We start from the raw sequence: 12592 nt of genomic DNA, 5'->3' as shown, positions 1-12592 counted from the left end.
CATAAGTGGCCTACATTCCTTCTCCCCTTCATCTGTTACTGCTGCTGCTGCTGCTAAGTCACTTCAGTCGTGTCTGACTCTGTGCGACCCCATAGACGGCAGCCCACCAGGCTCCCCCGTCTCTGGGATTCTCCAGGCAAGAACACTGGAGTGGGTTGCCATTTCCTTCTCCAATGCACGAAAGTGAAAAATGAAAGTGAAGTCGCTCAGTCGTGTCCGACTCTTAGCGACCCCATGGATTGCAGCCCACCAGGCTTCTCCATCCATGGGATTTTCCAGGCAAGAGTACTGGAGTGGGGTGCCATTGCCTTCTCCGCTTCATCTGTTAAGATGATATAAAAGTTCTCAAATCTCACCATTTTGGAGGGTATTCACTTTTTCTCCCTGGCAATACACCTATGCAAGTAATATTAAAGACAGACAAATTTGTGAACCTTTTCCCCTATTAATCTGTCTTTCTCTATTTATTTTACAGACCCAGCTATCAAACCTAGGAGAGTAGAGGGAAATTTTTCTGCATCTCCCTTGTTTTCTTTAAAGAGATGATGTAAACAGAGTAGTCAGCAGAGGACCAAAAATGTCCAGAAAGTATAAAAACTTGTTAGCACAATTCAGAAAAAGGATACCTGACTCACAATATCTGCTTTAGGTCTTAATGGCAGGCATAGCCCCATGGAGAGATGGTTCACTCCTACTCATCAAAAAAAATTTTTTTTGTCATAACCTGGATTCTGATGTCAATTTACCTTGAGGGAGAGAATGCATAGATCTGCTTCAAGTTGTATTTTTCACTGTAAATTGGTAAGACAGAGCAGTAGTTTTATATAAGTTTCTATGAGTTTTAAAAGACACTTACTCCTTGGAAGAAAAGTTATGACCAACCTGATAGTATATTAAAAAGCAGAGACATTACTTTGCCAACAAAGGTCCACCCAGTCAAGGCTATGGTTTTTCCAGTGGTCATGTATGGATGTGAGAGTTGGACTATAAAGAAAGCTAAGCACTGAAGAACTGATGTTTTTGAACTGTGATGTTGGAGAAGACTCTTGAGAGTCCCTTGGACTGCAAGGAGATCCAACCAGTCTATCCTAAAAGAGACCAGTCCTGGGTGTTCATTGGAAGGACTGATGCTGAAGCTGAAACTCCAATATTTGGCCACCTGATGCAAAGAGCTGACTCATTGAAAAGACTCTGGTGCTGGGAAAGATTGAGGGAAGGAGGAGAAGGGGAAGACAGAGGATGAGATGGTTGGATGGCATCACCGACTCAGTGGGCATGGGTTTGGGTAGACTCTGGGAGCTGGTGATGGACAGGGAGGCCTGGTGTGCTGCGGCTCATGGGGTTGCAAAGAGTCAGACACGACTGAGTGACTGAACTGAACTAATGAGCCAGTATTTCTATGAAATCACATTACCAGACTTTCAAAGCTGAAAACCAGATCATAGACTAGGATAAAAACACCTCTAAAATCATGTCCTGCCCAAGGGGTCAGCTGGTCCTCTAGTGAGGCATTCAGTGAGAAAAACATGAATATAGAGGAAATGAATAGTTTCCAAATGAAGTATTTTCTTATATAAACTAAGAAAAAGGAAGCTTAAAAATTGCCAAAACTTTTCCATTTTTGCAGGCTTTTTTCCCCCATATTTATAAACAGTAACTTATAAAATGTTGCAGTGATACAGTAAGATGAGAGCCGGTGCTCTCTGAGGGCAGGACCCCCATCCCATTCAGCCCTAGATGCCATCTCTCATGATAAATCCTTTACCAGAGACAGACTAGTCACACCATCTGCTGCCTCCAGGGAGATACGTTGCACATTTCAAAGTATGGCAATATTCCACTATAGCATAATGAAGAAAATGAAAAACATATTAGCAACACTGAACACTTTGGGGAAATTTCATTTTCAAATTGTGTGCTGTTTTGCCTTGAAAGAAGTAAAATTATTAAATAAAATGTGTGAGAGGAAGCAAATATTCCTCCTTGTAGCAAAATTACGAATGCTTTTACTTTGTGAAAAATAACAGTATTTCCAACAAATGCATTAAAGTCACACATTTAATCCACATTCTTGGAGTTGTTATGAACAAGCATCTATCACCGACATACACGTCCTTTTGCTAAAATCAAATGTCAATCCTAAATTCCCTGTTAGATAATTTGCTAAGTGAGAAAAAGTAAGCATTTAATTAGGAAACAATTCCACTTAGTTTCTTCCTCAGAAACTCCTTGGGGTCTAGAGATGTGGCTTGAGTCCATCTCGGATCAGCCAGTTCAGAGTAATAAACATGAACAGTAGACCATATCACATCACAACCTCTCCTGGGCATTCCTGCCACTGTCAGGTAACTCTTACGGTTCAGAGAGAAACAAGTACCGAAGAACAGACTGTCCAGCTTCTGAACAAGCTGTAAGTACACCGAGAGATTAACAGCAACACCAATTAGGGGCACTTGTCCTACTTGACCAAGGCCAGTGTTAAACTAGCACATCTCGTCTGAAGAGTCACTCACCAAGAGTGCCCTCACCAAAGTACATCCCATCCAAGTCATATACCTATAAGGCCAATAGAATTTTAGTGACATACTACAGGGCCATTTGATCTATGAATTACACTGGCCCCAGCAATTGCTTACACACGCCTGAAAACTTCAGGGTCAGATGAGACCAAGGATTCAGAAAAAAAAAAAAAAAGAATCTGTAACTCCTTCAATATTCCCGAGTTATGGGCCAAAGTATGGGCTTCCCTGGTGGCTCATTGGTAAAGAATCTGCTTGCTAGTTCAAGAGTCGCGGTTTCAATCCCTGGTAGAGAAGATCCCCTGGAGAAGGGAATGACCACCCACTCTAGTATTCTTGCCTGGGAAATCCCACAGAGGAGCCTGGCAGGCCCCAGTCTATGGGGTCACAAAGAGCTGGACACGACTTAGCAACTGAGCAGGTATATGTGGGCCGAAGTAGGACAGGCGGCCCCCTTCTCCTCCACCACCCCTCCCTCAATTCAGCCTCTGATTTTGTTCTGAGCAGTCTAACATTGATTTGCTGTGCTTATATGCTACAAACGGAAGTGATTCAAAAGGGAAAAATTCTGTGAAGAGACTGATTACTCTAGCCAAAATAAGCAGGATGAGCACTGCTCACCTTGGGTCCCTGGCTGACTCATGTCCAACCATCACCATGCAGCTCAAGTATCACCATATCCTGGGTGGATTTCCTGACGGCTTCTGCATTCAGTGGAGTGAGCGCTCCCTTCCCCTGACACCTTCCACTGCACTTGCATGAACCTCTGTTGTACCCATTAGCCACTGATTTTTCAAGTCTGTCTGTCTCTACTAGATTCTGAGTTCCTTGACAACCAGGGCTGTGTCTGGCTAATTTCTTTATCTGCTGTGCCTAGTGACTATTTGATGGATGGATAAATGAACAAACAGGCAGAGGTCCATCTACTTCCTCAAAGTCTTGCTGGACAAAATAATGAAATAGAAGCATTCTTATAATCAACACAGTGGTTTTTGTGGGTTATGTAATTCTTTACTTTCATCTGCTAGCAAGTATATTCTCTGTATAATAAAATAACAAGAGCCCAAACTGCTGTTTATACAAAGTTATCTATTTCCAGGGAGTCCTAACTCTTTAAGTCCTTTACAGGCCTGACTAGCTGAAATGGACAAGTGGATATTCATCACTAGCTCAGGCTGAGCCAGATGAACAAATCTGGCAAAGACATAATTCTGATGAAAAGAACTTTCTTGGCAAGTGAGACAGGCAAACAACAACAAGCCTTTAACCAGCTTACTGACTTCTTTACAAATCTGCTCAGCCCAGACCAATTCTTTTGTACCCTAGGACTCTAACTATTAATAGATTTTAATTCATTAACCTAGAATTGTCAATTATTTGACAATAAGAGATCCACTAGCTTCCAGGTTGGTTGTTAAATCCCACATGTCTTTGTGACTTAGAAAGCTTTTTTTTAACAGAAAACTGGAATATTTTAATCTATTATTTTGTTTCTAAATTGTAGCATTTAGACATCTTTTAAAATTCCTGGTAATTTTTTTTTTCTTTTAAAATTCTATTCAGAATGATGACTTAATGCTCAAAGGATATTTTAAGGTTTAAATGAGAATAAAAGAGGACAGATTTGTTACCTCAAGTGAGTGGCACTATGCAAAACGAGGGTGAACAAGCAATGAGTTAACTTTTACTTTACACAACATTTGTATTGTGTGACTTCTGCTGCTGCTGCTAAGTCACTTCAGTCGTGTCCGACTCTGTGTGACCCCATAGACAGCAGCCCACCAGGCTCCCCGGTCCCTGGGATTCTCCAGGCAAGAACACTGGAGTGGGTTGCCATTTCCTTCTCCAATGCATGAAAGTGAAAAGTGAAAGGGAATTCGCTCAGTCGTGTCCGACTCTTTGCAACCCCATGGACCGCAGCCTACCAGGCTCCTCTGTCCATGGGATTTTCCAGGCAAGAGTACTGGAGTGGGGTACCATCATCTTCTCCATTGTGTGACTTCTAGTGAGCATATATTTAATTGAAAACAGTTTAGTAAAATATTCAACAAATGAGTTAACAAAGCCTCTTTTTCTGGTCATCCTTTCCTTACCTCAGTAAGGTCTAAAAACAAAAGGAAAAACCATTCCGAAACAGTAAATTTAGACTGGAAGCCAAAAGGCATGACCTGCACAGTCCTATGCTTTTATGCTGTGTGCTTTATTGGACGTGTATCAAGTGGGAGCTCGAGATGTCCGCTGTCTGAGTGCTGACAAGAATATCTGGGGAGACAGCTGCCCGAAAACATTGGCGACCATCACAACGTATCACATACTGAACATCAACAAGTTTAACCATTTGTAAATGCTGGAGGATTTCTGAGAACGACAGAACTGGAGAGGGCTTTGGTGGCGGGCCTGAGCTGGTTTTCGAAGGGAAGACTTGGAGGATGACGATCAAGGGAAGCAGAGGGGATAAGCCTGGGCAAAAGGGTAGCTGTCCGTAACATGAGATGCGCTTGGCTTCTGAACAGACGTCCTTGTCCTCCAACCACGTGGGTTGCCTCGCCTCCACTCCATCAGTGGCCGGAGGTGAACCTTAGTCCTGGTCAGGAAGTGATGAGTCTCTGTCTCTGAGGGCAGATGTCACATCAGTTTCATCATGGATACTGATACTCTCGACACAGACCCCATGGCTAGATCCTGATTTCTGAGTAATTCAAAATCCACAGCTGAACACAGGATCTGGTGCCCAGCAGGTTGTTAATGTTCACCGAATTAATGTCAAATACTGGCCTTTTTGGGCCACGCCTTCCCTGCCTTTGGCCCATAAACAGTCAGACATCAACTTTCTGAGCTCATCCTTTGCCTTGACCCCAGACCATGTATCACACAGCCAGCAATTAATAAACAGTGCTCTGGACGGCTCTTATCACATCACGGCTTTTTGTCCTTGGCCCTCCCTTCCTCTACTTTGCAATTATCTGGAGGCTTGTCTGGGCTATGTCTTTTCTGGTCTGCTCAAAGAGGACAAATTAATAGCTAAAAACAAGAACAATTCATATTCATAGGACATTTCCTATGTTTCGGGCTTTGTACTAAATACTTGCTACAGGTTAACCTTTCGATCTGCGCACTCAATAAGAAAAGCGCTGCTAAGATCTCACATATACAAACAAGAAAAAGGAGGCTTAGATAAAGTGGCAGAGGAAGATTTTGAACCACGGGTTGTCATGCAATGATTAAAGGAACAGTGGGTTCTGCTATAAAGGAGGCATTTGGTAAGTGGGAGGACTAGATGATGGAAGCCTTGACATCGGGGCTTAGAGGAGTTTCGGGCAATGTGAAGCCAATGTAAATTTCAAGTAGACAAGCAGCAGCAAAAAAAAGATGTTGAAAAATTTTTGTATTTCACTCTGCTTCTTATCGCTTTGAATATCTGGTAATTCGTAAAACAAGTTTGCCGGTATCTTTTTATTCTATCTTTTGTCTATGTGCATTAGAAGTAATCTACACACTCATAATGATATAACATGGAAAAAGGAAACAAAGCAAGGATCTGAAGCAATGGAGCAATGGCTAAACTGTGCTGCATTAATTTGATATAATGCTAGCAACCCTATGAATTGTAGCCCACCAGGCTCCTCTGTCCATGGAGGTCTTCAAGCAAGAATACTGGAGTGGGTAGCTATTCCTTTCTCCAGGGGATCTTCCCAATCCAGGTATTGAAACAAGATCTCCTACACTGCAGACAGAATCTTTACTGTCTGAGCCACCAGGGAAGCCCCATTAAAAATAAAAATTGATGAATGACAAAAATAGTTTTGTGAAGAATTTAGAACCTACAACTTTAGATGGATTCCTTCCTCATTGTGGCTGGGAAAAAGGAAGTGTGTTGTGTACATAGAAAAAGGACTTGGAAAAATGAAGGACTGAATCTGAGTGGTGAACTTAGATTATAAACATACTATTTCTGTATTTTAAAATGTTAATGTTGTTTTCAATAACAAAGGAAAAGTTTAAGGAAAAAAACATATTAATGCAGCAGACATAAATGGATAAGAAGTGAAGGCAGGACATCTAAGGATCAGGAGATGAGGGCACTGGATTTTGAGCAGAGGAGCATTAAGAGAAAAAACCAGTGGCTCTAAGAAAAGTTCAGAGGGAAAACTCGGAGGCATGCGGTGTGTAACGGAATACAGATGAAAGGAGATGGGAATTTTGCAAAGTAATTCAAGGTTTCTAAGCTGAGGGCAGGAAAAAAAAGTTCTATGAACAGAAATCACCAAACTCTAAAGAGGAATTTACCTGATGAAGATAATTACGATGTTAGGACTTCTTTATGATATGAGTTACTACATTAAAATATCCTTACAGTGAAAAAACCAAGTGTATGTGATCTGGAATCTTACTGAACAATTAGAACTGAAGCTACAGACGAATTAGTGCCATAGATGTAGAGGTTCATATTGGTGGACCTAGTCCATTCTGATGACATGTCATTTAGCTAGTGAAAGTGAAAGTCACTCAGTCATGTCCCTTTGCAATCCCTTGGACTATACAGTCTGTGGAATTCTCCAGGCCAGAATATTGGAGTGGGTAGCCTTTCCCTTCTCCAGGGGATCTTCCCAACCCAGGGATCGAACCCAGGTCTCCCGCATTGCAGGTGGATTCTTTACCAACTGAGCTATGAGGGAAGCCCATTATTTAGCTAACACAACAATAAAAAAAAAAAAAAAAGAATTTGGATGTTTTTATCTAGGTATGCTCTCATCTTCCTTTATTGTATTATACCTTGCCTTTACATTTTGGTTTTATTTGTGCAGCCCCTGAAGGTATCTGATCTCGGGACCTAAGATAATCCCTTAAAGTCATTGAACTGAATGATTTAGTTTAAAAAAAAGAGGTGGGAAGGATATATAGAGTTGGAGGATGAGGAGACAATGTCTAAGAAGCCTCTACTAGTATCTGAGGAAGAGTAAGTCAGAACACCCGTCTTTACACGAATTCCAGAAAGGGATATAGATGTAACTGGGGATGGGAGCCAAGAGAATAATCAATAATAGGAAAAAAAAAAACTTTGAATCTGAAGGAGATCACAATATTGAAGGTGCTATGAAAAACCAAAGATTCACACATGGACACAATCTCATTTCAGAATGACCAGGGGTAGCTGGTGAGGAGGAGTTATTTAATAACAGCAAGAAAGCGTTGACACAACAGGGATATGAAAAGGAGAAGAACTGATCAGCCATCAGATTTCTTGTAGGCAGTATAAAATACAGAAGGATGTCATGTCTTTATAAAGTCAAACATAACTGTACCATGCAACCTAGCACTCTCATGCTTAGGTATTGTCCAAGTGAAATAAAAAAAAAACCTAGATTCATGCAAAACCTGTACATGAAAGGTTACAGAGGCTTTATTCACAATCACCAAATATTGGAAACAACCCAAAGGTCCTTTAACAGGTACGCTGATCAACAGACAGTGCAAACTTCAGGCAATGGACTGCTATTCCAGAGGAAGAACAAGCGAGCGCAAGAATCTCAAACGCATAATGCTGAGAAGCCAGACTGGGAAGGTGACATACTGTATAAATCTCTTACAGTGACAAGCTTGAAAGAAAAAAAAACAAACAGAACTATAGAGACCAGAGCAGATCAGTGGTTACCAGGGATTGGGATGGGGAAGGAACTGAAATTGGAAGGGGTCAGCACAGGGGAATTTTTTGAGAAATGGGATTTTCTGTATTTTGATTGTGCTATTAAATAACTTCATGCTTATTTGTCAAAACTCAGAATTGTATACCAAAAAGAGTGAACTTTATGTAAAATTTTTAAAATAAAAAAAATATAAACTGATTTTAAAATACAGGCTCTGCTGCTGCTGTTGCTAAGTCGCTTCAGTCATGTCCGACTCTGTGCAACTCATAGACGGCAGCCCACCAGGCTCCCCCGTCCCTGGGATTCTCCAGGCAAGAACACTGGAGTGGGTTGCCATTTCCTTCTCCAATGCATGAAAAGTGAAAGTGAAGTCACTCAGTCATGTCTGACTCTTAGCGACCCCATGGACTACAGCCCACCAGGCTCCTCCATCCATGGGATTTTCCAGGCAAGAGTACCGGAGTGGGATGCCATTGCCCTCTCCTAAAATACAGGCTCTATTATATCACATAAAGGAGAGCAGTACAAGAACTAAAGTGAAAATTTTATTAGCAGAGCTTGTAGGGAAGGGGAAGAGGTAGTATCAGTTAAATCCTCTATTGCAAGGAGCCCATTCTTATTAAGCTGATAGATTAAAAAAAAATTAGGGGTGTAACCTGTCACTTAGATTTATTAATCAAAAGAAATAAAACCAGAAAAGGTTCAAATGGCTGCAAGTACAGTGGAACCTGTGTAATTGAGGAGCTGGGAAGAGGACCTTTCAAATTTTATGTCTTAAATTCCTGGGCCATTTGAAATCACATACGTGTATTGCTTATAGTTTATTACAAAATAAATTTCAAACTTATATTAATACAAATATTGTGGGTGCAAAAACATCTTGATTTAATTTTTTCTCCAGATCTTGTATTATGGAAAAATAAAATTCAGAGTTACACCCCTAAGGTACTTAAAGGTGAGATTTTCATTTACAGTATAAGAAAGCACTATTGGTATCCTAACTAATTTTGCATACAACACATTACAAATATATTATAATAATGTTACTATAGTGATATAAAATATTATATAAAGTGAACAATTTTATTAGCTGTTCAGATTTGTTTACACTAATTATGTTTAATAGAGATCTAAATTTCTCTCATAATTATGTCATAATAAACATATCTTCAAAGAGATAATTTCCTCTCTCTATGTTGATACTGCAACAAAATAAACAGAGATATTCAGCGCTAACCAATAAGCCTAAAAGCAGTCAATGTTCTTTTCATCTACAGCCAAACTGAATCAATGGGCCTATGACAGCTGCTCCTGGTAGAAACTATGCTGAAACTTTTTTGCAGAAAAACATCACAGAGGCTTTGGGGTCTGAACAGAATTTGACAGGGGAGAGATTTAAAGAATAGTTATTGAAAAAAGAATTTACTCCATTCAAGCAAGTTTTTAATAGCTTTTGATCTGTTGCAAGAACCCCAAAGTGCCAGTATGTGAATGCATAATTAGGTAGGAGAAAATTCATTACAAAGTGAATTTTGGTTCAACTTGACAAGCAAAAAATTCTCCCATGGCTGCTTTTGAGAAAATTATTATACCTTCCTTTCATCAAAATGTTGCCAATTCTGCATTTCTGTCAATAGCATTTAACGTATTTATTTAGGTTGTCTGTTTTCTACCTCGTTGAAGTAATATAGAGTGCTTTATTTAAATCTCATCCTTGTTAACTTACATAATACACACACACACACACAATCTCTCCACATGTAACAGAATCACTCTTGGCAGCCCCACTGTGGAAGCCTTGGAAATGCACCACTCTCACCTCCTGCTGCAGCCAGCATGGGAAGTGAGGGCCTTCGCGGTCACTTCTCTGCATCTACTGCGGCATTGGCGCTCAGGCCATGCTTCTCCCAAGCGGGTCTCAGTCCGTGTCTGAGCACAGCGGATTTATACTACCAGCCCATTCTTGCAGGACATGGGGCTCTTCCACTGTGTGACTTAAGCTCAAGGAGTCTTCCTTGGCCTTGTCAACACTTTCTGAGAACCACTCTGTTATCTGAGGCTCTTCCCACCTAATCTTCCCCCTGCCCCCCCCTCCTTTCACAGGTATCAGATCAGCAACTGGGTTTTCTCCTCTTTATCCTCCTTGCGCATTTTTTCTGTTAAACCTCAGGGACCTCTAACCCCTGCTTGGAGGATTTGAACTGACACACTCAGTTTGAAGAAATAAGCATGGCACCTTTCTATAAATACCTAGGCCACACTGTCTTCAAAGAGAAAGTATCAGAGCTATCTTTATGAATATTAGGAATAGATTTAGCTGGGCCCCCAAGCTTCCTTGGGAATGTCTTTTATATAATCTCCTCAATCTCTAGCAGTAGTCTCTAATCTGGTCTTCCTTCTTTTAAATTATCCTACCCCTCCACCACATTTATTATTAATGTCCTAAAGTAGCTTTATGTTTCCTATCACTCCTTTACTTACAGGCTTTGATGATTCCTTCAAGTCCAGTGGTTCAAGTCCAAAGTTCTCAGACCTCAGACCCTCTACAACCTAAATGCAGCCAACTTACTTTTCAAGTTTTAATGAGAAGAGGGCTTTCCTCCTCCAAGGCAAAGGATTGGAGATAACAAACAAAAACGAAGTTTAGGAAGAAAAGCTGGGAGGTTCATTTCAGGTTATTTTATTTTTCTTGGTAAATAGGTGACGGCAGGGCAGTTGCTGAGAGGGATATAAGAGTTGAAGAGGGGAGATAAGTATTGTGATAACCAAACTGGAAATTCCCAAGGAACTAAAAATATGGTGGACTAGCACTCAAGGACACCCTTCAACATTTGAAGGAGTAATATAAGCAAGGGCTTCCCTGATAGGTCAGTTGGCAAAGGGTCCGCCTGCAATGCAGGAGACCCAGGTTTGATTCCTGGGTCAGGAAGATCCGCTCGAGAAGGGATAGGCTATGCATTCCAGTATTCTTGGGCTTCCCTTGTGGCTCAGCTAGTAAAGAATCCACCTGCAGTGTGGGAGACCTGGGTTCAATCCCTGGGTAAGGAAGATCCCCTGGAGAAGGGAAAGACTACCCACTTTCATTCTGGCCTGGAGAATTCCATGGACATAAGCAAAACTCTAGAAAATTAATAGAAGTGGTTAAGAACGTGGAGCGTGAGCCAGAATCTGAACACCATCGCCTAGAGCTCATAGCTGTGTGCCTTAGATTCCTTATCAGGGTAATAAGGGTAACACAGTGTGTCCTTTATAAGGTTATAATTAAATGTCTGTGTAACTGGCAAGTGTCTTCTGTTTGTCACTAGTACTTATATAGTGCATATAGGAGTAATAAAAAAAAAAACCAAACACACATTTTGACCTACAGGTACAAATCTGCAGTTATGAGACTAGTGTACCTCATGGTGATTACAGTTAATACTACTCTATCATATACTTGAAAGTTGCTGAGTAGATCTGACATGTTCTCACCAAAAAAAAGAAATAGTAATTATGTGAGCTGACAGAGGTATTAGTTAGCATTGTAACCATTCTGCAATATATAAGTGTACCAAATCAACACCCTGTACACCTTACTAAACTTACACAGAGCTACATGTCAACAACATCTCAATAAAGCTAGAAGAAACTGACCAGGAATACGGTGCAATATTGTAGATAAAGTACCAGATACAGAATCAGAAGCCTTTATTTTGCCTTCCAGATGCTAGTTAATGTCTGTGATCTTGGGCACATCATTTTGGACCCTCACAAGTACCTGTCTCTCATTACCTAGTAGTAATGAGGATCAAAAGGGGAGATGTCTGTGAAAGTACTACATGCATATACAAGTTACCACTCAGGAAACAATGCACATTGACGGGTTTGTTTGAGTCACGTACCAAAGCCCTAAGCCCTGAAAATGCTGAGGATCAGAACGTTAAATTTCGGTATTGCAAAGACATTGTAGACAATCTCTGTCCCAAAAACATGCTGCTTCGGGAATTAAAAATGGAAGGGAAGCCTGCTCCTGTTAGGGAAGATGGTGATGGTAGGTAGAGTCAGAGCTTGGGGTATTTGAGTGGAGGTGGGAAAGAAAGGGTTTTCCAGGGAATGAGAGCTTGGGGAAAAAAAGACCACATAGGAATACCATGGCATATGCGATGGATGTGATGGCTCAGAGGTGTATATTCGTAAAATCAGCTTCCTCTTTCCCTTAAACCCACCTCTCCATAACCAGGCAGCCGGCTGCTGCGTCAGGAATTTACTGCTGTGAGCAGCCATAAACATTGTGCTAACGGCGGCTCCGCCTGAGAACAGTCATTGGAGAGTGCCGCGTGTGTTGTTCAAAGCCAGAGACAGTATTTCCTACCCTCTACACACCACAGGGCACACACAGGATAATCCAAGACAGCTGAGAAGCACTTCAACAATCATTATTATTAAGAG

The 12592-nt window shown here is 41.1% G+C and overlaps 1 protein-coding gene across 2 annotated transcripts in view; it reads right to left on the bottom strand.

The window, feature by feature from the left end:
• The window catches only part of KIAA0825 (KIAA0825 ortholog), a 397136-nt gene that overhangs the window by 184956 nt on the left and 199588 nt on the right, over positions 1–12592 (bottom strand). The window contains exon 20 of one of the 2 annotated variants that reach the window (XM_018050038.1): positions 4546–5131. The exons of the other annotated variant lie outside the window; for it this stretch is intronic. Coding sequence (XP_017905527.1) covers positions 5098–5131 — 34 coding nt within the window. The 3' untranslated portion in view covers positions 4546–5097. Of the gene's footprint in view, positions 1–4545; positions 5132–12592 lie in introns of those variants that run through there. 2 annotated transcript variants of the gene reach the window in all.

The sequence above is a fragment of the Capra hircus genome, chromosome 7 (assembly GCF_001704415.2).
Source record: "Capra hircus breed San Clemente chromosome 7, ASM170441v1, whole genome shotgun sequence".
Classification (NCBI taxonomy): Eukaryota; Metazoa; Chordata; class Mammalia; order Artiodactyla; family Bovidae; genus Capra; species Capra hircus.
The sequence above is the reverse complement of the archived record's forward strand: the minus strand, read 5'-3'. Positions and strand labels throughout refer to the sequence as shown.